Raw genomic sequence first — 26762 nt, 5'->3', positions numbered from 1 at the left:
TATTAGAATGGCAGGCAGAGATACAACACAATTAACTCAGTTCTGGTGTAGATGACAAAGGGCTAAGCCCACTGCCTTTTCGTCTCCCCGAGTAAATCAAACCGCCCCCACAAACAAGTTTGACAGCAGCAGCCGCTTCTCCCGACTCTACTGCCACTCACCGAGCGACGTGGCGAGCAGCAGGAGGCCGCCCAGGTCGCCGGCGCGGTGCAGGCACTCCTCGGTGAGGCGCAGGCGGCCGCGCGCCGTCGCCAGCTCGGCCAGCTGCCGCCACTTGTGGCGCGACGACGCCTCCCGCGCCAGCGCCAGCGCCGTCTCCAGCTCGCCCAGCTGCAGCGCCAGCTCGAAGCGGTGCTCCGGGTCCGTCGACACTGCCAGCGCCTGCTGCTTGAAGCCCTGCGGTCGGATCGCCCCGCTGCAGTTTGCCGTACTTCGCACTGCGTAATAATACTTTTCCCCCAATTTTTAAAAATTTTCCGTAGCCGCCGATTACCGTAGGTCGTTACTCACTTACAGTGCTGCACGGCACTAGTGAAATACGTAGTAATTCAGCTCTCGGAATGTAAAATCCGGGACAAAATATTTGAGAAATACAGGCTAATCCCTGCAGTAAATAATAACGGCAACCAGCTACTCTCTGTAAACCAGCGTAAGATGCACGGCAGGAGCTAATGCTGCTGTACCAGTTATCAGTTTCTTCCCACTCCGTTCACGTACGGAGTGCGGGAAAAATGATTGCCCGAATGCCTCTGTGCGCACAGTAATTATTCTAACCTTATTCTCACGATCCCCGTTCGAGTGATACGTAGGAGGCTGCAGTATATTCCTACAGTCGTCATTTAAAGCTGGTTCTCGAAACCTAGTTAGAACACTTTCTCGGGATAGTTTATATTTATCTTCGAGAGTCTTCCACTTCAGTTCTTCAGAATCTCTGTGACATTCACCCACAGAGAAACAAACCTGTGATCATTCGTGCTCCCCTTCTCCGTATACGTTCAATGTCCACTGTTAGTACTATTTGATACAGGTTCCACACACTTGAGTAATATTCTAGAACCAGTCGTGCAAGTGATTTGTGAGAAATCAATTTTGTAGACTGACTGCATTTCCCCAGTATTCAACAATAAACCAAAAAGCAATAAACCAAACTCTACCAGCTGCTTCACCCCCGACCGAGTATACGCGATCATTCCATTTCGTATCCCTACACAGTGTTACACTCTTTAGAACAGGATAAACAGTCTCGGCTGCACAAGGTAAGTTTATTTAATCTTCGCATGTGAAGCGTTTTGCCTGTTCTAGGCATCATCAGACAACATGGGAAATTACAAACTGGTATAAGTATAAATTGCTATTAAAGGCAATAATGAACGAATAAATTGCAAACATGAGGAAGACATACACTGATTGGACACATTTGTGTTTCAGGGGGTGGTGAGGGGTATAAATTTCAACTCCATAACTGAGCTTACTGGCAAAAATTCTTGCTAATTGTAACCGAGGCGTCAAATGTAATTGAGACTCCCACAGAACAGGGAGGTAACAGCCAGATAGCCACTGTCGACGCTTCATTAAATTACCTACAATAAACACAACAAAAGGTAATGACAGCAGGAAAAAGAAAGCTACTAAAGTGTGCAAGGGGTACCTAATTTATGCAAATAGGCATATGCAGTGAGTGCAAAATATACCCACAAAATGCCTAGGTTAATACACCTTTGGCAAATGACTGGGCACTAATAAGAATAAAGAAACAGCTAAAAATTTTTGGGTAAAAATATGAAGCAACGAAGCCAGTAGCAATGCTATAGGAGAAAAATAACTGTAACGGCGATACCTTATCACGAAGGAACCATCCCACGAACACAAACACGGTCTGGTTACAATACCGTGGGCACACGCTGTCATTCCGGTAACTAGACTGCCGAGCAAGTGTCGAAGCTCCCTGGAGCCGCAGTGAGAGAAGGCTCACAAGGTGCCACACTAAAACTTTACTGATGGCAAGGTGTAAATACAATTAACCGACGCGTAATATCGGTGGCAACCATTATGTAAAGATTCCTATCACAGAATCAAAAAATTTTGATGTTTCGAAAAGACTTGGTCACTTACTAGATTCAGAAATGTGAAAATGATATCCTTAAAAATTTTGGACTCTTCCAACAACTTCAGTTTTTTGCCTTTATTGGCCACAGAAAGGCTTTTAATGTTTTCTAAATCAGGGAGCTGATAGCAACAAGATTTCATTTAGGGCAATTTTTTTGCCTAGGGAAAGAAACTGAATTTATTGGAAGAATTTGAAATTTCTGAGTGTATCTTTTTCGAATTTATTAATGCAGTAAATGACAAAGTCTTTTCGAAACATAAAACATTTTTTGATATTATGCTGCGTATCTCTACACGGCGACTGTCAACTATATTACCTATCAATTATTTTATTTAAGCCTGAGCCACCAGTCAGTCAAGTTTTAATGCGCCACCTCACCTCACGCGCCTTTTCTCACTACGGCTCCGAGGGGCCTCGACACTTGGTCGGCAGTCTAGTTGCCGGCACGACAGCGCACGTTCACAGTACTGTAAACAGACTATATCTGCGTTCGAGGAGTGATTTCTTCACGAGCAAGTTATCACCTTTACAGTTATTTTTTCCAGATTTTCATTGCTTCTGGCTTCATTTCTTCATATTTTTACTTAAAAAAAATTGCCCAGTCATTTTCCAAAGGTGTATTAGCCTATATATCTTATCAGAGTATTTTGCACTTTTCTGCTCACTGAATGTGTGTACTTGCCTAAATTAGGTACTTCTTGCACTCTTCAGTAGCTTTCTTTTCCTACTGTCATTCCACTTTTGTATTTCTTCTGATGTAATGAAGCATTGACAGTGGATATTACCTCCCAGTTCTTTGAGACTCTTAATCGCATCTGGCACCTCAGTTACAAGTAAGAAGAATTATTTCAGTAGTGTAATGAAGTACTGACATTGCTTCCCAGTTTCGTGGGACTCTTTAATTACGTTTGACACCTCGGTTACGATTAGCAAGAATTTTGATCAGTAAGCTCAGTTATGGTGCAATATTTTACGAGTTAAAATGTATACCCCTTACCAACCCCTGAAACACAAATGTGCTCCTGTGCCACCCTCCTTTCATTATTTGTAATTTATTCATTTATTATTGCCTTTAATAGCAATTTATACTTATACCAGTTTGTAATTTCCCCAATTGTCTGATGATGCCTAGAACAGGCAAAATGCTTCACATGTGAAGATTCAGCAAGACTGTTTTTTTCTATTATGGTTGCTGCACAAGGCATTTGTATGAGTTGGCCAGTTCCAACAATGACTCACTGATATTATAATTTTACGATACTACATTTTTCCATTTTGTAAAGTGCACAATACTATTTTTAAAGCAAGTTACCAATCTTTGCGCCAGTTTGAAACCTTATGAAGATCTGACTGAATATTTATGCACATCCTTTTAGACGGTACTTTATTAACAATGACTGCATCATTTGCAAGAAGTCTGATGTTACTTTTAATTTTACTTGCAAGGTCATTAATATACAGCATGAAGAGCAAGGGTCCCAACACACTTCGCTGGGGAACACCTGAAGTTTAATCTGCGTCTGACAATGTCTCTCCATCGGAGACCTCCCTACCAAAAAGTCCTCAATCGGGTCACAAATTTCACTCAATACCTGATACGATCCTACATTTGACAATAATCGCAGTTGTGGTACCAAGACAAATGCTTTTCGGAAATCGAGAAATACCGCATCTACCTGACTGCATCAATCAAAAGCTTTCAGCATGTCACGTGAGAAAACTACGAGTCGGGTTTCACAGGATCATTGTTTTCGCAATCCGTGCCGGTTGGCACAGTCAGGGTCATTTTGTCCGAGATACCTTATTGTATTTGAGCTCAGAATATGTTCTAAGATTCTACAACAAATTGATGTCGAGCACATTTAACAGTAGTTTTGTGGATCGCTTCTAATGCCCTTCTTGTAGATGGGTCTGACCTGTGCTTTCTTCCAACTACTGGGCACAATTTTTTGTTCAAGGGATCTGTGATAGATTATAGAAGAGGGGCTAATACAGATGCAAATTCAGAATAGAATCTGATAGGGATTCCATCAGACCCTGAAGCTGTTTTTCAATTTTAACAGTTTCAGCTGTTTCTCAATACCAATGACACCAATATTGATTTTACTCATCTTTTCAGTGGTATAAAGATTAAATTGAGGCAACAGTCCTGCGTTTTCCTTTGTACAGGAACATTTGCTATTCAGTTTCAGTTCCTGTTTCATTCTCTAGGGTCTGGACACTAACTTTGATTCCACTACAGCCTTTTCACACAGCTAGAATTTCTTTGGGTTTTGTGAAAGACCATTTGACACTATTCTGTTACGGTAGTCACTGAAGGCTTCACACATTGCCATCTTCACAGCCAAATGCATTTCATTCAGCATCTATCTATAGACCTATGTTTGGTTTTACACTTATCGTGCAGTAGTCTCTCTTTCTTTACAGTGACATTTATACCACGGAGGAACCCTCCCATTACGAACTCTTCTACTGGGTACATATCTATGTAGTGCACAGCCAACTACTCTTAAATTATTCTCTTTCTGCCTTCCTTGCCAGAAATTTTTGTGCTGAAAGAGCATGACGGGGAGACAGTGATGGTGGAAGAAAGAGGATACAGTGTCAGTCAGAGAGAAAGAGGGAGGAGACAGTGCCAGAGAGAGAGAGAGAGAGAGAGAGAGAGAGAGAGAGAGAGAGAGAGAGAGAGAGAGAGAGGGGGGGGGGGGGGAGGCGACAGTGATGGTGGAAGAGAGAAAGTGGCAGTGAAAAAAAAATTGAGACAGATAAAGACAATAGTAGTGGGAACCAGAGAGAGAGAGAGAGAGAGAGAGAGAGAGAGAGAGATTGGTGGTCAGTGAGAGAGTGGCTGTAAACAAGAAGCAGAGATGGACTGAAATAGCAGCAGTGGGAGAAAAAGTGAGAGAAGACACAGTGGAAATGAAAAATATAGATGAGTGGAGGCTTTGGGAGCGGAGGGGGGTCAGGACCCCCTAGACTGGTGAATTATAACACGTAGGAACAGGAAAGGACATGAAATTTTAAACATTTGGGTACAGGGGCACAAATAAGTCACAATTCCAGAATTTTTGAGCTGCTGAGGTGCGGTGGAGACAGTGGTAGTGGGAAGGAAAGACAAAAGGAGACAGTGTAAGTGCAAGAAGAGACGTGGCAGTGAAATACACTGTAAATCAATGGGGGGCGAAGGAGACAGATACAGACAGTGGCAGTGAGAGGGAGATGCTGAGTGTGAAGGTTTCACTACAGGGATAAACTGGGAAAAGAATTTAGAGTTTTATGTGTTAAAATAATGTGAATATCTTCATGAGCCAAAGTTTTTGGTGAGGAAGGTGGAATGAGGATTAGGCAATTAGTTCCTCACTTTTCTGTCAGTCTTTTAAAGAGGAACATATTTGTCTTTTTGTGCTCTGACAGAAAAATTTTTCTCCTGGCATGAAAAATGTCATTATTATTATTATTAAAGGAAAGTGTAAGTTTTCATACTACATTTCATTCCAGCAAGGACTCGTCAATCACTGCTCTCGAAGCAAAGAAAAACAAAAGCAGAATTACATCAATACTCAACTGACGAAATCAGTCAACACCAAAACCAAATACACTACAGACACCACGGAGAGTATTATACGGTCAGTCTCTGTTCAGTTATCACAGATGTCTGTCAACGACCGGCGACAGTCACTCTGTCAGCCTCTGTCGAGCTTTCTCGGAGCCCGGATCGGTCTCTCACAGTCGGACATATTCGAGTCACCAGAATAACTGTCACAATTTGCCACGCGCGTATTCCGATTAGCCTCCTATTGCTGACGTCAGTCTGAAAGATTGCTAGATCCTGACAACAGCAAGCTGACTCTGACAAATGTTTACTTAAAATGGGCACTGACCAAAATATAAATATTGGCAGTGTTGTATTAAATGTTTTAAAACTGTTCTAGGCTCTCTCTCTCTCTCTCTCTCTCTCTCTCTCTCTCTCTCTCTCTCTCACACACACACACACACACACACACACACACACACACACACACACACACACACACACACGAACAGTAACTAACCTCTCGCTGTGAATTTGTTTCTTCGTTAATATGGATAAATAGTACCATAAATCTTTACAAATGTAGTGTTGTAATTTGACACATTATTCCTTCGATCACATGATGCATTATCGCAAGATATGTCCTTCTGTTAACGAATGTCTGGTTACCATTATATTTATTATTACGAAGGATTTTCATGGTTATCCAGCTTATATATGGGAATTTGGCTCGTATCCGGCTGCTAAAGTCAGACCAGCCAGAGACAGTGGTTTTTTGTGTGTGTGTGTGTGTGGGGGGGGGGGGGGTCTTGTTTACTTCAGAAGGAGGCCTTCTGCCACGAGCTTACATTTTTAGTAGTCTTTTTGTTATGCCTGTCTGCAACTCGACATCTCCGCTATATGGTGAGTACTCATCTACCCTTTCCATATTATTGTCGATACATCTTTAAGAGCAAAACTGTGTATCTCGGCTCTTACAGAATTGTACATATCATTTGCAAATCTACTTTCTAATTGTATGAATAATAACATACAAAAATGTAATTTCAGAATGAAACCTTCACTCTGCAACAGAGTGGGCACTGATGCGAACCCTTCTGCCAGATTACAACTGTGTGCCGGACCAAAACTCGAGTTCGGGACTGTCGCCTTTTGCGGGCAAATTCTGTACTGACAGAGCTACTCGAGCCTTCTAGTCCTGAAAGGCTCACAGGAGAATTTCTGTGAAGTGTGCAAGGTAGGATATGAGGTATTGGAGGAAGCAAAGCTGTTAAGACAGGTCACAAGTTCTGCTCGGGTAGCTCAGCCAGTAGAGCACTTTTTCACAAAAGCAAAGGTCCCGAGTTCGAGTATCGGCCCGGCACGCAGTTTCAAAAATGTAACTGTTGCAACATTCAAAGAACTGGGCACCTGAGCCCGTGCAGCTTAGTGTGGGCTGGCATCTGTTGGCATAAGTTTGTTGTTTGTGAGTGTGTCTGATTTTATGTATTTGTGAAATGGTTTGTGTGTTATAAACTACGTGTTTGTGATTTTTTTTAATATCACATCAAAAGGGTAAAAAATCCTACATCTTTTATTGGGGCATATGTAGCAGGTGTACCGGTATGAAATGAGCGTTAAGATACAAATGTGTAGGGAACATTTGTTGTGAATGAGCCTAATTTTTATTTTTCGTTGGTATGACATCTGTCACAGAACAAACATCATATGTTTTCATTGTGTTAACAATGTTGAAATTTGTACCAGAAAGTGACGATTTGTAGAAAGCATTAATTTTTTGTTTTCATTTGAAAAAAAGTGTTGCAGAGTCGCATCGAATGCTTGTCGAGGGATACGGTGATCGTGCTCTATCAGAAGCAACGTGCAAAAGATGGTTTCAACGGTTCAGAAATAACTATTTTGATGTAAGAAATGAAGAATGTGAAAGACCACCAAAAAAGTTCGAAGACGCCGAATTGTGAGCAATATTGGATGAAGATGATACTTTGAGTCAGAAGCAAATGGCAGCACTGCTAAATGCTGCACAACAAACACTTTCTGACCGTTTAAAAGCTATGGGAAAGATCCAAAAGTGTAGAAAATGGGTGCCACACGAACTGAATGGAAGACAGATGGAAAACCGAGAAACCATTTGTCAAATTTTGCTTCAAAGACACAAAAGAAAATCAATTTTGCATCAAAAATTGTTACTGGCGATGAAAAATGGATTTATGTTAAGAATCCTACACGGGAAAAATCACAGGTTAATCTGGGAGAACTGTCAACATCGACTGCAAAAGCAGATCGATTCGGCAAGAACACAGTGCTCTGTGTTTGGTGAGATCAGAAAGGTGTGGTGTATCATGAGGTTCTAAAACTTCGTGAAATTGTGAATACTAATTGCTACAGGCAACAAATGATCAATTTGAACTGCGCATTGATCGAAAAAAGACCAGAATGGGCCAGAAGACGTCGCAAAGTAATTTTTTTACACGACAATGCACCTGCACACCAAGGAAAACTGGTTCAGGATACGATCAAAACACTCAGCTGGGAGCTGCTAGCCCACCCGCCTTATTCACCAGACTCGGCCCGTTCCAACTACCATTCGTTTTCACCAACGGGACACACACCGGCTGAGGAACACTTCGATTCCTACGAAGAAGTCGAAAATTGGGTGTCCGATCGGTTTGCTTCAAAAGACGAACATTTCTATTGGCGTGGTGTCCACAAATTGCCAGAGAAGTGGGCAGAATGTACAGAAAGCAACGGTCAGTACTGTGAATAAAATGTTTTTGCTTTTCAATTCAAAATTGGTGTTTCATTTTCACAAAAAAAACGCTCACTTCATACCGGTACAAACCTTTTATTTCCGCTGCTCACACACACACACACACACACACACACACACACACACACACACACACACACACACACTCTGAGAGCTGTGTGGGCCTCACCTGCTTCTCGAGGAAGTGAGCGACGCGCGTGCGCTGCGACTGGGGCACAGTGGGCAGCACGCGGTCCGCAGTAGCGAAGTCCCCGCGCATCACCGCCGTCTGGTACTCCAGCACCGACACCAGTAGCTGGTAGCTCACCTGCAGCAGGACAGTGGCCTGTCAGTTCCTTCTACAGTTTTCGTAAGATGGGGTTCGGTTCGATCGGTTAATACTCCTCCTCAAAGTCGTTTTTGTTAAACTAATACTTGTGTCCGTGTTTCTGTCAATCCACAATCTAGCTACAGTATAATATAAATTTTGTTTTCCATTTTTATAAAATTAATATTCATATGTCTGAATACATGTTACTGAATTACAAAAACTGACAACGTAAGTACCAGACAACACAGGACTCCCTATCTATCAAGACCAGACACCTACTAACAGAATTTAATCCTGGTCACTTACACTATGTGATCAAAAGTATCCGGACATCTGGCTGAAAATGACTTACAAGTTCGTGGCACCCTCCATCCATAATGCTGAAATTCAATACGGTGTCGGCCCACCCTTAGCCTCGATGACAGCTTCCACTCTCGCAGGCATACGTTCAGTAAGGGGCTGGAAGGTTTCTTGGGGAATGGCAGTCCATTCTTCACGGAGTACTGCACTGAGGAGAGATATCGATGTCGGTCGGTGAGGCGTGACACGAAGTCGGCTTTGCAAAACATCCCAAAGGTATTCTATAGGATTCAAGTCAGGACTCTGTGCAGGCCAGTCCATTACAGGGATGTTATTCTCTACAAAGCACTCCGCCACAGGCTGTGCATTACGAACAGGTGCTCGTTCGTGTATTAAAATGCAGTCGCCATCCCCGAATTGCTCGTCAACAGTGGGAAGCGGAAGGTACTTATAACATCAATGTAGGCCTATGCTGTGATAGTGCCACACAAAACAACGAGGCATGCAAGGCCCCTCCGTGAAAAACACGACCACACCGTAACACCACCATCTCTGAATTTCACTGTTGCCACTATGCACACTGGCAGATGACGGTCACCGAGCATTCGCCATACCCACACCCTGCCATCGGATCGCCACATCGCGTACCGTGATTCGTCACACCACACAACGTTTTTGCACTGTTCAATCGTCCAATGTTTGGGCTCCTTATGCTAATCGAGGTGTCTGTAGGCATTTACTGGCGTGATGTGTGGCTTATGTGCAGTCGCCCGACCACAAAATCCTAGTTTTCTCACCTCCCACCTAACTGTCACAGTACTTGCAGTGTATCTTGATGCAGTTTGGAAGTCCTGGGTGATGGTCCAGATAGATTGCCTATTACACATTACGACCCTCTTCAACTGTCGGCGGTCTCTGTCCATCAAGAGACGAGGTCAGCCTGTACGCTTTTGTGCCGTACATGTCCCTTCAGGTTTCCACTTCACTATCACATCGGAAACAGTGGACCTAGGGATGTTTAGGAGTGTGGAAATCTCGCATACAGACATATGACACCAGTGACACTCAATCACCTGACCACGTTCGAAGTCCGCGAATTCCGCAGAGCGCCCCATTCTTCTCTCTCGACGTCTAATGACTACCGAGGTCGCTGATACGGAGTACCTGGCAGTAGGTGGCAGCACAATGCACCTAATATGAAAACCATATGTTTTTGGGGGTGTACCGGGTACTTTTGATCACATAGTGTATATGGAAGATTGGTGAAGAACTGCAAAACTCTGACTCAAAGACAGCTTCAAAGGAAGCATGGGCTGCAAGGGGACATAAGAGCTGAAATTTGGTAGATGATCCCAACAAGATCAAAGTATTCGACCTCCCAAAGAAATTACGGACAACTTTGAATTTCGTCAGAACGAGTAGTGGTACGTGTAAGCAATTGATGAAGTGATGGCGCCAATTGGAGAGTCCCGGACTGGATGTCAGTGCGGTAAAATCCAATTGGTGAAGCACTTACTCGTGTGTGAATTGCACAGCTGTGAGGGTGAAGGACATAGACAGACCATCTGAGCCAAGCGCATAGTGGATAAAAAAAACATTTGTAATATAGTATAGAATTATACACGGTCCAGTCACTTTAATGTGACAACCGCCTACGTTCAATGTCACAGACGGCACACAGCATCAGTAGCAGTGGAGGGTGTGTAAAGTGGAGAATGGTGCAGTCGTCGTAATGCACAAACAGAGCAATTTATCTGACATCCAAAAGGGAGTGACCGGTGGCTTTTGGGCAGAGAGTGCAGTATTCGGAAAATGGCCGAGTCTGTAAACTGTTCACGTATCGCCACGGTTAAATTCTAAAATGGTGCACGGCAAAATGGAGCATCCAAAGCCTACACTGAGGCAACTGTGGGGCACCGTGGGCCGTAGATGACAGGGGCGAACGAGAGCTCAGAGACGGTCCGTCCACCCGTGCCAATACCTGTTAGTCACTGGCAAAGGCCGGAATTTCCACGCCGACACCACAACTGGACGTCCACCGAACAGTGAAACGTGGCCGTGGCCTTTCAAATGACCTATATTTTATGCTCCGTCAGAAGATGACCGTCAGCGTGTACGGAAACATCTGAAACCGAACACCCTGCTACAATTGTCTGAAGGGTCCAGGCCGGATGGCATTCTGGAAGATGCGACGGATCAACCCGAGCATGCATCTATGCCCGAGGACCACATCCACTCCTACACGTGGTTTGTTTTTCCTAAGCACAACGGTATCTACCGGCAGGACACGGCAACGTTTCACAAGACTCTTCCCGCACATCTCACAGTGGTCCGAGCTGCAAAAGGTGATTATTCAAACTTTTGAAAAGTGGTCACATTAATGTATCTGGGCACTCCAAGAATATTGTACCTCAGTACAGAGTTATAGAAATATTTCAGTTAATATATTATATGACGATTGTCTTTTTAAATGTTGCACGAGTAAATATTATACTGTGAATGAATTACCGTACTCGATGTGAATCTTTGAATTGTATTTACTCTGCGTATTATGCCGTCTTTGGTGAGCTGACATATTTTTGCACAGTCCAAATCTGGAGTTAGCTCAAGTCGGTTGTAGAGGTTAGATCTGCGGCTAAATTTAAGATTGTGATTCCATGTAAATAAACCGGTGCCTCCGAAGGTAGGGACAATTGCCGAATGCACACTGACTGCACAGTGGAAGAAGTGTCTGTTTCGATGTGAAAGCCTCGACAAAGTTACAATTCCGACTGTGTCGTCTGTTCCTAACATCAGTACTGTATTCGCATGTTACGAAAATGTGAGGTACTACAGAAAAGTGAAGTACAGAAAATTTATATTCTATTGTGTGTGTAGTTTTTTTGAAGTTAACAATGAATAAGACAGAAATCCAGTAATTTGTAGGAAACATTTTTCTGTGAGTGATTGGAGGCACAAAATTGCTATGTGTGATTTCTGAAGGCAAACACTGTGGTCCAAAATGACTGCGACTAACTGTGGAAAACTCCTGAAACGAAGTCATCTGACAATAGGCTTATCAATTCACAGGCAAAGTGCTACACCAACGCAAATTATTTCCCCGATTCCAGTGCACTTCACAACCTATACGGAACCGACCAAATAATTAATAGGTTTCTGGAAATTATTACCTGAAATTGAAAACTTGTAATATGTTATTCATAATTAACAGTCTGCAGTAGTAAATGAGTTAGGGATGGAGGATCTCAGAGAGACAGAGATAGAGAGATAGCGAGAGAGAGAGAGAGAGAGAGAGAGAGAGAGAGAGAGAGAGAGAGAGAGAGAGAGAGAGAGAGGGGGGCAGGGGGAGGGAGAGGAGCTAATATGGCAAAGTATACACAGCTTGCCACTCGGCATGTTTGCGATTGTGTGCTCATCAACCAGTTTATCAGAGAGAAGGGATTGTGACATCACAGCAGAAAGCTGAGCTTGTCGATGCTGGGAAAATATTATAATTATACACAATTACAAACATCTGAAGTGATGTAGACACCACTGCAACAAGTAATTTAATGCGAGACACAAAGGGTGAGACACATCAGGAAATACCCCAAAAGTGGACAACAAATGTTGAACATGTGACGTCCCAAGATGATGTGTGACGTCGCAAGGTGACGTACTCACCGCACGTGCAGTGGCTGACTTTTTGATTCTACCTCCACCAGCAGGGAGCAGTGCTACACAACGGTGAAAATTTCAAATATCTTTTGTAAATCAGTGTCCTCACTGCAACAAAGCAAATTCTATTCTTATTTGGTGTTTTTTCATTTTGTCCCTCTCTCACTCTCTTTTTCTTTCTATTTATTTATGTATATATTTTACAGACACTATTTAGTAACAAAAACTTATGTCATTTACTGGCAATAACAGAATTCAGAAGCTTATACACATTTACTTGTGACACAATATGGTAAGTTTTTGTCATCCTGTACTTTGAAATGAGCCGGCAGAGACTGCGAGATCAGTAAATATAATAAATCTTACCTCAATGTAAACACACAATTATGTAATGCCACGAATAACACACTGCCTGTGAGACTGAGACTCGAAATCTGAGCCCCGTGCTTAAGTCGTGCACGTACCGTGGAGTCACACCGGTGTGAATAGTTAACTTCAGTTGGGATTGTAATGTTACACGTACTTAGGCGAGCTAATCGGCAGCCCAGTATCGGTACGAGGTAAGACGAATTTTTTGTACGGCTGAACACTAGAGGGCCCAGGTCTCGGGGCGCACTGTGGCAGTTCCCGCTTCCAGCTAGGTGCCCAGTACAGCGAGTCCAGGTACGAATACCGGCGGCATTTCCAAATACGGAGAAAATCCCGAAGCTGACAATTTGGACAGCTGTTACACATGTGGCCTTCGTGCAGGAGATGCTCCAAGAAATGGCCGAGTGTCAGACTCTTAAAAATGGCTAAGTTACAGTTCTTCGAGATTCGACATTAACTCTCAGTCAAATATTAGTGCAGATACAAATATGTCTTCTATCTCCCAAATGTTAGGCACATCCAGTGATGTGCCAGTGTTTCAGTATCTGTAAAACTAAGGAAGCTAGTATTTATACAATTAATTTCCAGTGCTACTGAAAACTGTTATAATTTTGTAAGTGATCAATACCACATGTTAGAGGACACCGCAGTTGAAAAGAGAACTGAAAGACACTTCTTTGAAGAAGTCATAAATAATTGTCTAAACAATACTTGAAGACAAATTATTGTCATTTATCGCGAGCACAGCTGTGCAAGAATGCTAGCTTATTTACACGTTAACCTACTGCTGCTTATATTTATCGTAAACGATCTGAATGTGACCGAATATTTATGACATTTCTTTATTTAAATACTGTTCTAATATATTAATTTAGTCTGGGAAGTGGTCAACTTGAATCAAATCATGACTGTAGAGTTTAAAGACAATGTATTTTTGGTGGGTATGGCCATCAGTCAATGGAAAAGTAGATAGTAACGGAACATTACAGGTGTCAAGTAGAGACTGGGACTTCTCAAGTGAAGAGCCCGAGGGAGCAATTCTGGACACGTTACGTAGAGTTCTTGAAGATGTCAGACCTGTCTGAGGTAATGTAAGTCACTCGATCGTATAGACGATTGAAACTGGTCAGTTAATAGCCGCTACCGTACTTTGACTTTTGAAAGCACTTTTATTTTGAAAGGTTTGAATGCACTCAAGAGTAGGATTAACTTTTGCTACTCAATTTATGGACCTGAAATAGACAGTATACGAGTTACTGTTCTTTGTAATGCACGTGTTAATTTGTGAATCATCACATAGAACTCTGAACTGTTTTGAACTGCTGAATACTTTGTGTACTGTGTTATGAAACAGACGCAGTTTTCATGTATCTGTGATGACTATTTTGTCTGGTGATTTTGCTACCATACTCATAACACACTCTCAGTGTAACTTTACTGCAATTGATAAGGGTATTTTCTGTCCGTATTTTAACTGAATATTGTAGGACCATTTCCCATTTATTTGAAATGTCCTTTTTCGAATAAACATTATTCGACATAATTCTGTCATCTATTGCCATTACAGACATTAGAATAGAACCCATTTTATTAAATTCTTGATTGTATTTTGCACTTCTGTGAATCTTATTAACTCACAATTCTAGCCAAAACATTGACTATTTGACTCCAGGATCACAATTCAGTGAATTAGCTGCAGGGCACAAAAGCTGACGTGCGTGGCTCGAACTGAAAACTACACGGAGCTATTCTTTTTAAACAGAGCTGTCCATTGCACAAATACCTGAAGCACATGTAACTGCAAGTAAATGCGCAATTGGTTTGTTCGTACAGGATGCTGTTTGGAAGGGCAACTATACTTAACTATAGCTGTTAGGTAACGTTGCAGAACGATCGGGTGCGACGGCTCGATAGACAATCGCAGTGACATATGTCGTCTGGTGATGTCACATGTTCGTCATTTGTTGACCACTTTTGGGGTATTTCCCAACGTTTGGGGCCTCTTGTGTCATATTGAATCTCTCTCTCTCTCTCTCTCTCTCTCTCTCTCTCTCTCTCTCTCTCTCACACACACACACACACACACACACACACACAAAATCACAGATATCGTAGAAGTAAATTCTACAGTAGGTAACACTGTAGAAAAAGGAATGTCGTGACACTACACTATACCAACAGTTTATCCCATCTGTATTAAAACTTCTGGGTGAGGGAGGTGCATCAGCAGGCAGCAGTTGAGCACCCACCCCACCGCACCCCCAGCTTACTCACCACACCGAGCTCCTTGTCGCAGAGGTAGAGACGGTCCTCACGCGCCACGTAGCCCAGCACGTACATAGTGCGGTCCAGGTGCGCCACCGTCACAATCTCGCCGCCCACGTAGTAGTTGACTCGGTTCACCGTGTTGGTGTAGATGAAGCAATCGCCCACCCACAGACCTGTGCGCACCGTCTCCGCCTCCTCGCCGAGGAACTGCAAAGGCAGACGCCGGGTTCGAGCTGACGACAGTATCCGTAAATTGATAAATGGGGACGACGAGAGAGGGGGGGAGGGAAGAGTAGTCGAGAGTGACTGACTGACGAAAGAACTGAGTGAATGAGTAAAGAAGAAAAGGAGTGAGGAAAGGCACGAGAGATTTGAGTCGGTGAGCAAATGAGGAGAGTGCCACCGAGTTACAGAGTTAGATAGGAGAGGGAGTAAAATGGGCCGAGTTCACACAGTTTGCCGCTCAGCACGTTGGGAGTCATACACTCGTCAATTTTGTCAGATGGCAACATGGTCATCATAGCAGCAAGCCAAGTTGAACAAGCTTACATATGAGATCTTGGATGAAGCATATGGTTACTGGGATATCAATTTTTAAAAGAAATTAAAGAAATTGTATGATTAAATCTAGAACCTAATGTGACAAAGCAATCTGTGCAACCTGCCCCTCCACACACACACACACACACACACACACACACACACACACACACACACACAACTCTGCTGACCGTATACATCAGATAACATTAGAGAAAGAAGAACACACTAACATCTGGAAAGGTGCAGCACAGTTTCTGACCTTTGCTGACAACTGTTTGTAGTGCTGGGAGCAGAACAACAGCTTCACCATCAGAACAGCTAACACAAATGCAATGTAATATCCATCAGACACACTATATGTAATAAAACATTTAGTGAATATATTAGAGGGAAACATTCCACGTGGGAAAAATATATTTAAAAAGAAAGATGATTTAACTTACCAAACGAAAGCGCTGGCATGTTGATAGACACACAAACAAACACAAACACACACAAAATTCAAGATTTCGCAACCAACGGTTGCTTCGTCAGGAAAGAGGGAAGGAGAGGGAAAGACGAAAGGATGTGGGTTTTAAGGGAGAGGCTCCTACCCTTGTAACTGCCCCCGGTGTAAAACCTGTCCCGTGCACCCTCCCACCACCGCCTACTCCAGTCCTGTAACCCGGAAGGTGTACACGATCAAAGGCAGAGCCACGTGTGAAAGCACCCACGTGATTTACCAACTGACCTGCCTACACTGTGAAGCTTTCTATGTGGGAATGACCAGCAACAAACTGCCTATTCGCATGAATGGACACAGGCAGACAGTGTTTGTTGGTAATGAGGATCACCCTGTGGCTAAACATGCCTCAGTGCACGGCCAGCACATCTTGGCACAGTGTTACACCGTACGGGTTATCTGGATACTTCCCACTAACACCAACCTGTCAGAACTCCGGAGATGGGAACTTGCCCTTCAGTATATCCTCTCTTCCCGTTACCCACCAGGCCTCAACCTCCGCTAATTTCAAGTTGCCGCCGCTCGTACCTCACCTGTCATTCGACAACATCTTTGCCTCTGTACTTCCGCCTCGACTGAGATCTCTACCCAAACTCTTTGCCTTTACAAATGCCTGCAGTGTCTGTGTATGTGCGGATGGATATGTGTGTGTATGTGTGCGCGCGAGCGTATACCTGACCCTTTTTCCCCCTAAGGTAAGTCTTTCTGCTCCCGGGATTGGAATCACTCCTTACCCTCTCCCTTAAAACCCACATCCTTTCGTCTTTCCCTTGCCTTCCCTCTTTCCCGACGAAGCAACCGTTGGTTGCGAAAGCTTGAATTTTGTGTGTATGTTCGTGTTTGTTTGTGTGTCTTTCAACATGCCAGGGCTTTCGTTTGGTAAGTTACATCATCTTTCTTTTTAAAAACATTTAGTGAGCAAGATAGTGTGAGGGCAAGATCTATTTATAAGTTATCGTGCAAAATTTCAACAGCTGTCACTTAAGAGTGCTACACGTAAGTCAAAATCTTTATATATTTCAGGCCACCGAAGACATTTCAAATGAAGTGACAAACTTTTACAGCAAAACAAATTACATTATTTTTTCTGTACGCAGTGTAGCACAGCTTAAATGTATTTAGCACTGATCGACCAGTGTTAGAATACACATCCGCAGTGTGGCGAAACGCATCAGATACCCTTATTCGTCAGCTCCAAAGAGTGCAAGGGAGAGCTCTGCGACTCACATCGCACTTACCGCGAGACTACCGGAATGGGGCCTCGCGTGATAAATCGGGCATCCCCACGATAAGGGATCACATAAAACAGACTGCCTGATGGCAGTTCTGTGAAATGTTGTGGCAATCTGACAATCGACTAGTTCCAAGTCTGGGTAACCGGCAGCACAAATGACACAGATCACGAACCACCGGGTGGCCCGACCCGCTTCGGCAGTGAGATAGGCTCCAAAAACATGCGTCAATGCTCACAAAACAGCAGTGATAGACAAAACCGTTAGGCGAACACAAATACACTGTGAGGGAATGCGGAAACAGTTTAACAAAACTTAACCTGCGCAAAAACAGACAGTTAGGGCTGTCTTTTAGAAAAAGAGCAGGTATTCTCTACAGAGGGAAATCTTTAGAAGAGAATTTAATTTCAGGTGTATGCCAAAAGTTACAATACGCAGGTGGGGGGGGGGGGGGGGCATTTTAACCCATAAGGAGGGAGGGGGGGCGGGGATCAGGATGGAGATGAGACCAGAAAAATGTCTTAGATAAAAGTTGTAGGTGGTAAAGAGGGTCACGGTTTGCTGCCAATGGCCATGACTTCGAACGCGATTTTCGTGATGTTTTGGAGGTTAATATGACTTTTTAAAATGGGAACCTTAATATTTATTTTAAGATTTGAAAAGTGTGGCATATTTTATGTATAAAATGATACATTATTCAAGGTCACAGCAAGGCTCCACGAAAGTCGAATACGCAAGTACGTTTTTATTTCTAGTAGGGATTGATTCTGAAAAGAGGAGGGATACAGCAAAATGCAATGTTACATGCACATCGAAAGGGGCACAGGGGGTCACGTACCATTAACAATAACCAAGCTTTCAGAAGTAAATATCGAAGGTCATTCGAAGGCAGAGTTTTGTTTCATGGAAACCCCTATTTGTGACATTGGATTTGGAACGGGCAAACAGAGATTTGAACTTTAAGTTTTAATTAATGTGTTTATTAAGAAAAATAAACACATCACAGGTTGTAAATGTTATAGTGGCGTTTGCAAGACAGAACAAACATAAATAAAATGTAGGTCATCGATTTACAAGTCACCGAATGTGCCCTCTCACCTCTCGTTCTTCTGGATGCCCGTCCATTGGTAGCAATGCGTGACTCTCGTTACCACCTACAACTTTTAACTACAACTTTTAACCACAACTTTTTGTGGTTTCTCACCTCCATTCTGAGTTACGGATTAAAATGATCCACTGTGTGTATCAAGTTTCAGGAGGCTTCTTAATCACAATGCTGGAAAATTGTAGCAAAAAGCAGAAAGACCTGCAGCGGATCACCATTCGGTGTAGGGACCGGCAACTGACACTCGACATAAACAATGTCTGTAAAATACCCGAGTGCACGTGTACAGAGTGATCTGAAGTAGAGAGACCACATACTACAAACTGCAGGTAAGGCAGAGGCCAGAAACAGATTCATTGGAAGAACTGCCAATTCCAGTGGCAAACACTGCAACAGGTGTTCTGCATTGCGGTGTAGCTTACTGACAATAGTTCAAAGAGCGTACAATCCTACGAGAGTCAACCAATATACTCTTCTCTCCTACATACCGGGAGATCAAAAAGTCAGTATAAATTTGAAAACTGAATAAATCATGGAATAATGTACAGAGTGGTACAAATTGACACACGTGCCTGAAATGACGTGGGGCTTTATTAGAACCAAAAAAATACAAAAGTTCAAAAAATGTCCGACAGATGGCACTTCATCTGATCAGAATAGCAATAATTAGCATAACAAAGTAAGACAAAGCAAAGATGATGATCTTTACAGGAAATGCTCAATATGTCCACCATCATTCCTCAACAATAGCTGTAGTCTAGGAATAACGTTGTGAACAGCACTGTAAAGCACGTCCGGAGTTACGGTGAGGCATTGGCGTCGGACGTTGTCTTTCAGCATCCCTAGAGATGTCGGTAGATCACGATACACTTGTGACTTCAGGTAACCCCAGAGCCGATAATCACACGGACTGAGGTCTGGGAACCTGGGAGGCCAAACGTGACGAAAGTGGCAGCTGAGCACACGATCACCACCAAACGACGCGCACAAGAGATGTTTCACGCGTCTAGCGATATGGGGTGGAGCGCCATCCTGCAAAAACATTGTACGTTCCAGCAGATGTTTATCAGCCAGGCTGGGGATGATGCGATTCTGTAACATATCGGCATATCTCTCACCCGTCACGGTAGCAGTTACAAAACCAGAATCAAGCATTTCCTCAAAGAAAAAAGGCCCGATAACGGTAGATGTGGTAAATCCGACCTGTACCGTGACTTTCTCGTCATGCAATGGAGTTTCCACGACAGTTCTAGGATTTTCGGTAGCACAAATTCTGCACTTGTGGGCGTCGACAGATCCTCGTAGCGTGAAATGAGCTTCGTGGGTCCACAACACGTTACTCAACCAATCGTCATCTTCCGCCATCTTTTGAAATGCCCACACCGCAAATGCCCTCCGCTTCACTAAATTGCTTAGGTAACAGTTCATGATGACGATGGATTTTGTACAGATAGCATCGGAGGGTACGCCTCAGTGCCAACCAAACAGTTGTGTATGGAATGCCGGTGCGACGTGCGACTGCACGAGCGCTGACTTCCCCGTGCATAGACGAACCCGCTACAGTCTGCATTTCTTCCTGAACTGTCTCAGCAGCATTACGCCTTGTGCTCGGTTCGCCACTACAGCGTCTATCATCTAAACAACCCGGAGCTTCGAACTTCGAAATCATTCTCCCCACAGCTGCATTTGTCAACGGACCTTTACCCGTTCGAATTCCCTTCCTATGGCGAAAGGATCATAACGCTAAACTAGCACATTCCCCATTCTGATAATACAGCTTCACTAAAAGCGCCTTTTCAGGTAACGTCAACATGCTGCAACTGCTGGCGCACCTGATTCTCTCTCTCTCTCTCATTACAGATCCTTTTATACACAATTGTTATGCGCAGTCACTGACGTTTTGCTGTCCAGTGCCATCTGTCGAACATTTTGTGAACTTAATTTTTTTTTGTTCTAATAAACCACCTTTTCATTCCAAGATTGTGCGTCAATTTTTACCCCTCTATCCACATTACTCCATGGTTTATTAAGTTTTCAAATTTATACTGACTTCCCCCCCCCCCCCCCCCCCCCCCCCCCCCCCATGAACCATGGACCTTGCCGTTGGTGGGGAGGCTTGCGTGCCTCAGCGATACAGATAGCTGTACCGTAGGTACAACCACAACGGAGGGGTATCTGCTGAGAGGCCAGACAAACTTGTGGTTCCTGAAGAGGGGCAGCAACCTTTTCAGTAGTTGCAAGGGCAACAGTCTGGATGATTCACTGATCTGGCCTTGTAACAATAACCAAAACGACCTTGCTGTGCTGGTACTGCGAACGGCTGAAAGCAAGGGGAAACTACGGCTGTAATTTTTCCCGAGGGCATGCAGCTTTACTGTATGATTAAATGATGATGGCGTCCTCTCGGGTAAAATATTCCGGAGGTAAAATAGTCCCCCATTCGGATCTCCGGGCGGGGACTACTCAAGAGGATGTCATTATCAGGAGAAAGAAAACTGGTGTTCTACGGATCGGAGCGTGGAATGTCAGATCCCTTAATCGGGCAGGTAGGTTAGAAAATTTAAAAACGGAAATGGATAGGTTAAAGTTAGATATAGTGGGAATTAGTGAAATTCGGTGGCAGGAGGAACAAGACTTTTGGTCAGGTGAATACAGGGTTATAAATACAAAATCAAATAGTGGTAATGCACGAGTAGGTTTAATAATGAATAGGAAAATAGGAATACGGGTAAGCTACTACAAACAGCATAGTGAACGCATTATTGTGGCCAAGATAGATACGAAGCCCACACCTACTACAGTAGTACAAGTTTATATGCCAACTAGCTCTGCAGATGATGAAATTGATGAAATGTATGATGAGATAAAAGAAATTATTCAGGTAGTGAAGGGAGACGAAAATTTAATAGTCATGGGTGATTGGAATTCGAGAGTAGGAAAAGGGAGAGAAGGAAACACAGTAGGTGAATATGGATTGGGGCTAAGAAATGAAAGAGGAAGCCGCCTGGTAGAATTCTGCACAGAGCACAACTTAATCGTAGCTAACACTTGGTTTAAGAATCATGATAGAAGGTTGTACACATGGAAGAACCCTGGAGATACTACAAGGTATCAGATAGATTATATAATGGTAAGACAGAGATTTAGGAACCAGGTTTTAAATTGTAAGACATTTCCAGGGAGAGCATAAGGGAACAATTGACAGGAATGGGGGAAAGAAATACAGTAGAAGAAGAATGGGTAGCTTTGAGGGATGAAGTAGTGAAGGCAGCAGAGGATCAAGTAGGTAGAAAGACGAGGGCTAGTAGAAATCCTTGGGTAACAGAAGAAATATTGAATTTAACTGATGAAAGGAGAAAATATAAAAATGCAGTAAATGAAGCAGGCAAAAAGGAATACAAACGTCTCAAAAATGAGATCAACAGGAAGTGCAAAATGGCTAAGCAGGGATGGCTAGAGGACAAATGTAAGGATGTAGAGGCTTATCTCACTAGGGTAAGATCGATACTGCCTACAGGAAAATTAAAGAGACCTTTGGAGATAAGAGAACCACTTGTATGAATATCAAGAGCTCAGATGGCAACCCAGTTCTAAGCAAAGAAGGGAAAGCAGAAAGGTGGAAGGAGTATATAGAGGGTCTAGACAAGGGCGATGTACTTGAGGGCAATATTATGGAAATCGTAAAGGATGTAGATGAAGATGAAATGGGAGATACGATACTGCGTGAAGAGTTTGACAGAGCACTGAAAGACATGAGTCGAAACAAGGCCCCCGGAGTAGACAACATTCCATTGGAACTACTGACGGCCTTGGGAGAGCCAGTCCTGACAAAACTCTACCATCTGGTGAGCAAGATGTATGAAACAGGCGAAATAGGAGCGAAAGGCTATTTACAATTTGTACAGAAACCAGATGGCAGTTATAAGAGTCGAGGGACATGAAAGGGAAGCAGTGGTTGGGAAGGGAGTGAGACAGGGTTGTAGCCTATCCCTCATGTTATTCAATCTGTATATTGAGCAAGCAGTAAAGGAAACAAAAGAAAAATTCGGAGTAGGTATTAAAATCCATGGAGAAGAAATAAAAACTTTGAGGTTCGCTGATGACATTGTAATTCTGTCAGAGACAGCAAAGGACTTGGAAGAGCAGGTGAATGGAATGGATGGTGTCTTGAAGGGAGGATATAAGATGAACATCAACAAAAGCAAAACAAGGATAATGGAATGTAGTCGAATTAAGTTGGGTGATGTTGAGGGTATTAGATTAGGAAATGAGACACTTAAAGTAGTAAAGGAGTTTCGCTAATTGGGGAGCAAAATAACTGATGATGGTCGAAGTAGAGAGGATATAAAATGTAGGCTGGCAATGGCAAGGAAAGCGTTTCTGAAGAAGAGAAATTTATTAACATCGAGTATAGATTTAAGTGTCAGGAAGTCATTTCTGAAAGTATTTGTATGGAGTGTAGCCTTGTATGGAAGTGAAACATGTACGGTAAATAGTTTTGACAAGAAGAGAATAGAAGCTTTCGAAATGTGGTGCTACAGAAGAATGCTGAAGATTAGATGGGTAGATCACATAACTAATGAGGAAGTATTGAATAGGATTGGGGAGAAGAGAAGTTTGTGGCACAACTTGACAAGAAGAAGGGACCGGTTGGTAGGACATGTTCTGAGGCATCAAGGGATCACCAATTTAGTATTGGAGGGCAGCGTGGAGGGTAAAAATCGTAGAGGGAGACCAAGAGATGAATACACTAAGCAGATTCAGAAGGATGTAGGTTGCAGTAGGTACTGGGAGATGAAGAAGCTTGCACAGGATAGAGTAGCATGGAGAGCTGCATCAAACCAGTCTCAGGACTGAAGACAACAACAACAACAACTGACTTTTTGATCACCTGGTATATGTTATGAGAAGATCGTGAAGGTAAAATTAGAGCCCACACAGACGTACCAGCAATTATTCTTCCTGTGAACTATTCGTGACTGGATCAAGAAAAGTGGAAGTGACTGTAGTACACAAAGTACCCTCCACCACCCAGCGTAAGGTGGCTTGTGGAGTCTAAATGCAGATTTCGATATAAGGAACAGTTTAATGAACTGTCAATTAGCAGAAACTGTCAATTAGCAGAAATCAGTAAGATAACAGATGCACAATTAAGTGATGAATGTGCTACTGATAATTACGTACTGAACACCAAGGAAATTTTCTTTAGGCCGATACAATGCTAATTTGTGATTTCAAGATGGTTGCTCAATGAAAACCAGTTGTATGTAAATAGAATGAAATTTTCACTCTGCAGCGGAGTGTGCACTGATGTATCTCTGACATCGATCTGTTGTAGAATTTTAGAACATGTTTTTTGCTCGCGTATCATGTCATTTCTGGAAACCCAGAATCTACTCTGTAGGAATCAACACGGATTCCGGAAACAGCGATCGTATGAGACCCAACTCGCTTTATTTGTTCACAAGACCCAGAAAATATTAAATACGGGCTCCCAGGTAGATGCCGTTTTCCTAGACTTCCGGAAGGTGTTCCATACAGTTCCGCACTGTCGCCTGATAAACAAAGTAAGAGCCTACGGAATATCAGACCAGCTGTGTGGCTGGATTGAAGAGTTTCTAGCAAACAGAACACGGCATGTTGTTATCAATGGAGCGACGTCTATAGACGTTAAAGTAACCTCTGGCGTGCCACAGGGGAGTGTTATGGGACCATTGCTTTTCACAATATATATAAATGACCTAGTAGATAGTGTCGGAAGTTCCATGCGGCTTTTCGCGGATGATGCTGTAGTATACAAAGAAGTTGCAGCATTAGAAAATTGCAGCAAAATGCAGGAAGATCTGCAGTGGATAGGCACTTGGTGCAGGGAGTGGCAACTCACCCTTAACATAGACAAATGTTTTGCGAATACATAGAAAGAAAAATCCTTTATTGTACGATTATATGATAGCAGAACAAACACAGGTAGCAGTTACTTCTGTAAAATATCTGGGAGTATGCATGCGGAGCGATTTGAAGTGGAATGATCATATAAAATTAATTGTTGGTAAGGCGAATGCCAGGTTGAGATTCATTGGGAGAGTCCTTAGAAAATGTAGTCCATCAACAAAGGAGGTGGCTTACAAAACACTCGTTCGACCTATACTCGAGTATTGCTCATCAGTGTGGGATCCGTACAGGTCGGGTTGACAGAGGAGATAAAGAAGATCCAAAGAAGAGCGGCACGTTTCGTCACAGGGTTATTTGGTAAGCGTGATAGCGTTACGGAGATGTTTAACAAACTCAAGAGGCAGATTCTGCAAGAGAGGCGCTCTGCATCGCGGTGTAGCTTGCTGTCTGGGATTCGAGAGGGTGCATTTCTGGATGAGGTATCGAATATATTGCTTCCCCCTACTTACACCTCCCGAGGAGATCAGGAATGTAAAATTGGAGAGATTCGAGCACGCATGGAGGCTTTCCGGCAGTCGTTCTTTCCACGAATCGTACGCGACTGGAACAGGAAAGGGAGGTAATGACAGTGGCACGTAAAGTGCCCTCCACCACACACCATTGGATGGCTTGTGGAGTATAAATGTAGATGTAGATGTAGATATAAAGCTTCCTGGCAGATTAATACTGTGTGCCAGGTCGAAACTCGAACTCGGGACCTTTCCCTGAAAATAAATGCACATTACAGCAGCAGTCAGTGCTTTTGTGATGCTGCTCTTTAAATAAGTTTTATTTACTTAATCTCTCGCTAATGCACCCTCAAAATCTATACTACTATATAAAGACAAGTTGCCATCTAATGTTGCTACCAAAAATCTCAAAAAGTAATGACCAATTTACTTCATATTTTTACAACACGATATTTTAGTAAATTTTCAGATGGGCATGGGCTACATATGTTTAGAATATATGCTATATAATATGTAACATTAAAAAAGGGGAAATGTTGTTACCAAAGACATCAAGAATTTCTTGACCAATTTACTTCAAATTTTTAGACGATATATTAATAAACATACAGACGGACCTAGGCTACATAGTTTTTCAAATGGTAATGTACAGTCATCTTGAGGTCGACATACAGGTTTTCTCTTGAAACGCTGTGTTTCATTTTCTTTCTTGTAGTCAGTTTCAACTACGGTAGGAAGACATGTGAGTCATTAGACAAATTATTTTTCTCATGTATATTCTTTCTACTTACATTTCATTTGAAACAAATATTGTACACACAACAATATACTGTTTTGTTTTCTTCCTCACCATCAGTTTTACACAGAAAGGTTTATTTATGGATTATTGACTTACAATTAGAATACAACAACAGAATCTGAATTGTTCAAAACTTTGTAATCCTACTGATTCACAAATTCAAATCCTATCCTCACACATCCAGTAGTTGGAGGTATCTCTCGTACACCATGTACCAATGATCCCCACTGACTTACCATCCACTTTAAGCAACTTCCATTCCGAATGAAGGTATGAAGGTTTCATACACAATAACAATAAACAAGGATTGAAGTCAGAGACGGGCACAAGAAGGTGATGAACAGAGAAGGGGAGAGGAAATGGAGATAGAAGGGGGAAGGAGGACATGAACGGGGGAGGGGGACAGACGCGAGAATGCGCGCGTGCCGCACCATCCCCCCCATGCACACACACACACACACACACACACACACACACACACACACACACACAGAGAGAGAGAGAGAGAGAGAGAGAGAGAGAGAGAGAGAGAGAGAGAGAGAGAGGTGGAGAGGGAGGCGGACAAAAAGAGGGGGTGAAAGAGATGAGCAGAAGGGCGAGAAGGAGTTTACGATGTATATCCAATACCTGTACTTATTTAGCAATTGCAAAGCACTGCTGGGTTCACTAGTAATTTATACAGAATCCTTTGCACCTCAGACATCACAAAACCTCCACCGTACTCTACCGTATTGAAATCATCTGCCATTTATCAAACTGTCAGTTATCGAGGAGATGTTATTTTTCAACTTTCTGTGGGCTTTGTCTCGAGCTAGGTGCAAATTTTTCGGACTCTAGACTGGCTCGAGGGGAGTGACCATTCTAGCA

At 43.0% G+C, this 26762-nt stretch overlaps 1 protein-coding gene across 2 annotated transcripts in view; it reads right to left on the bottom strand.

The window, feature by feature from the left end:
* Positions 1-26762, bottom strand: part of LOC126427376 (coatomer subunit beta') — a 174490-nt gene that overhangs the window by 43993 nt on the left and 103735 nt on the right. For both annotated transcript variants that reach the window (XM_050089724.1, XM_050089723.1), the window contains exons 10-12: positions 15320-15520; positions 8579-8716; positions 162-396 (exon numbers count right to left, since the gene is read on the bottom strand). In XM_050089724.1, coding sequence (XP_049945681.1) covers positions 162-396; positions 8579-8716; positions 15320-15520 — 574 coding nt within the window. The remainder of the gene's footprint in view (positions 1-161; positions 397-8578; positions 8717-15319; positions 15521-26762) is intronic.

The sequence above is a fragment of the Schistocerca serialis genome, chromosome 11, assembly GCF_023864345.2.
Source record: "Schistocerca serialis cubense isolate TAMUIC-IGC-003099 chromosome 11, iqSchSeri2.2, whole genome shotgun sequence".
NCBI lineage: Eukaryota > Metazoa > Arthropoda > Insecta > Orthoptera > Acrididae > Schistocerca > Schistocerca serialis.
The sequence above is the reverse complement of the archived record's forward strand: the minus strand, read 5'-3'. Positions and strand labels throughout refer to the sequence as shown.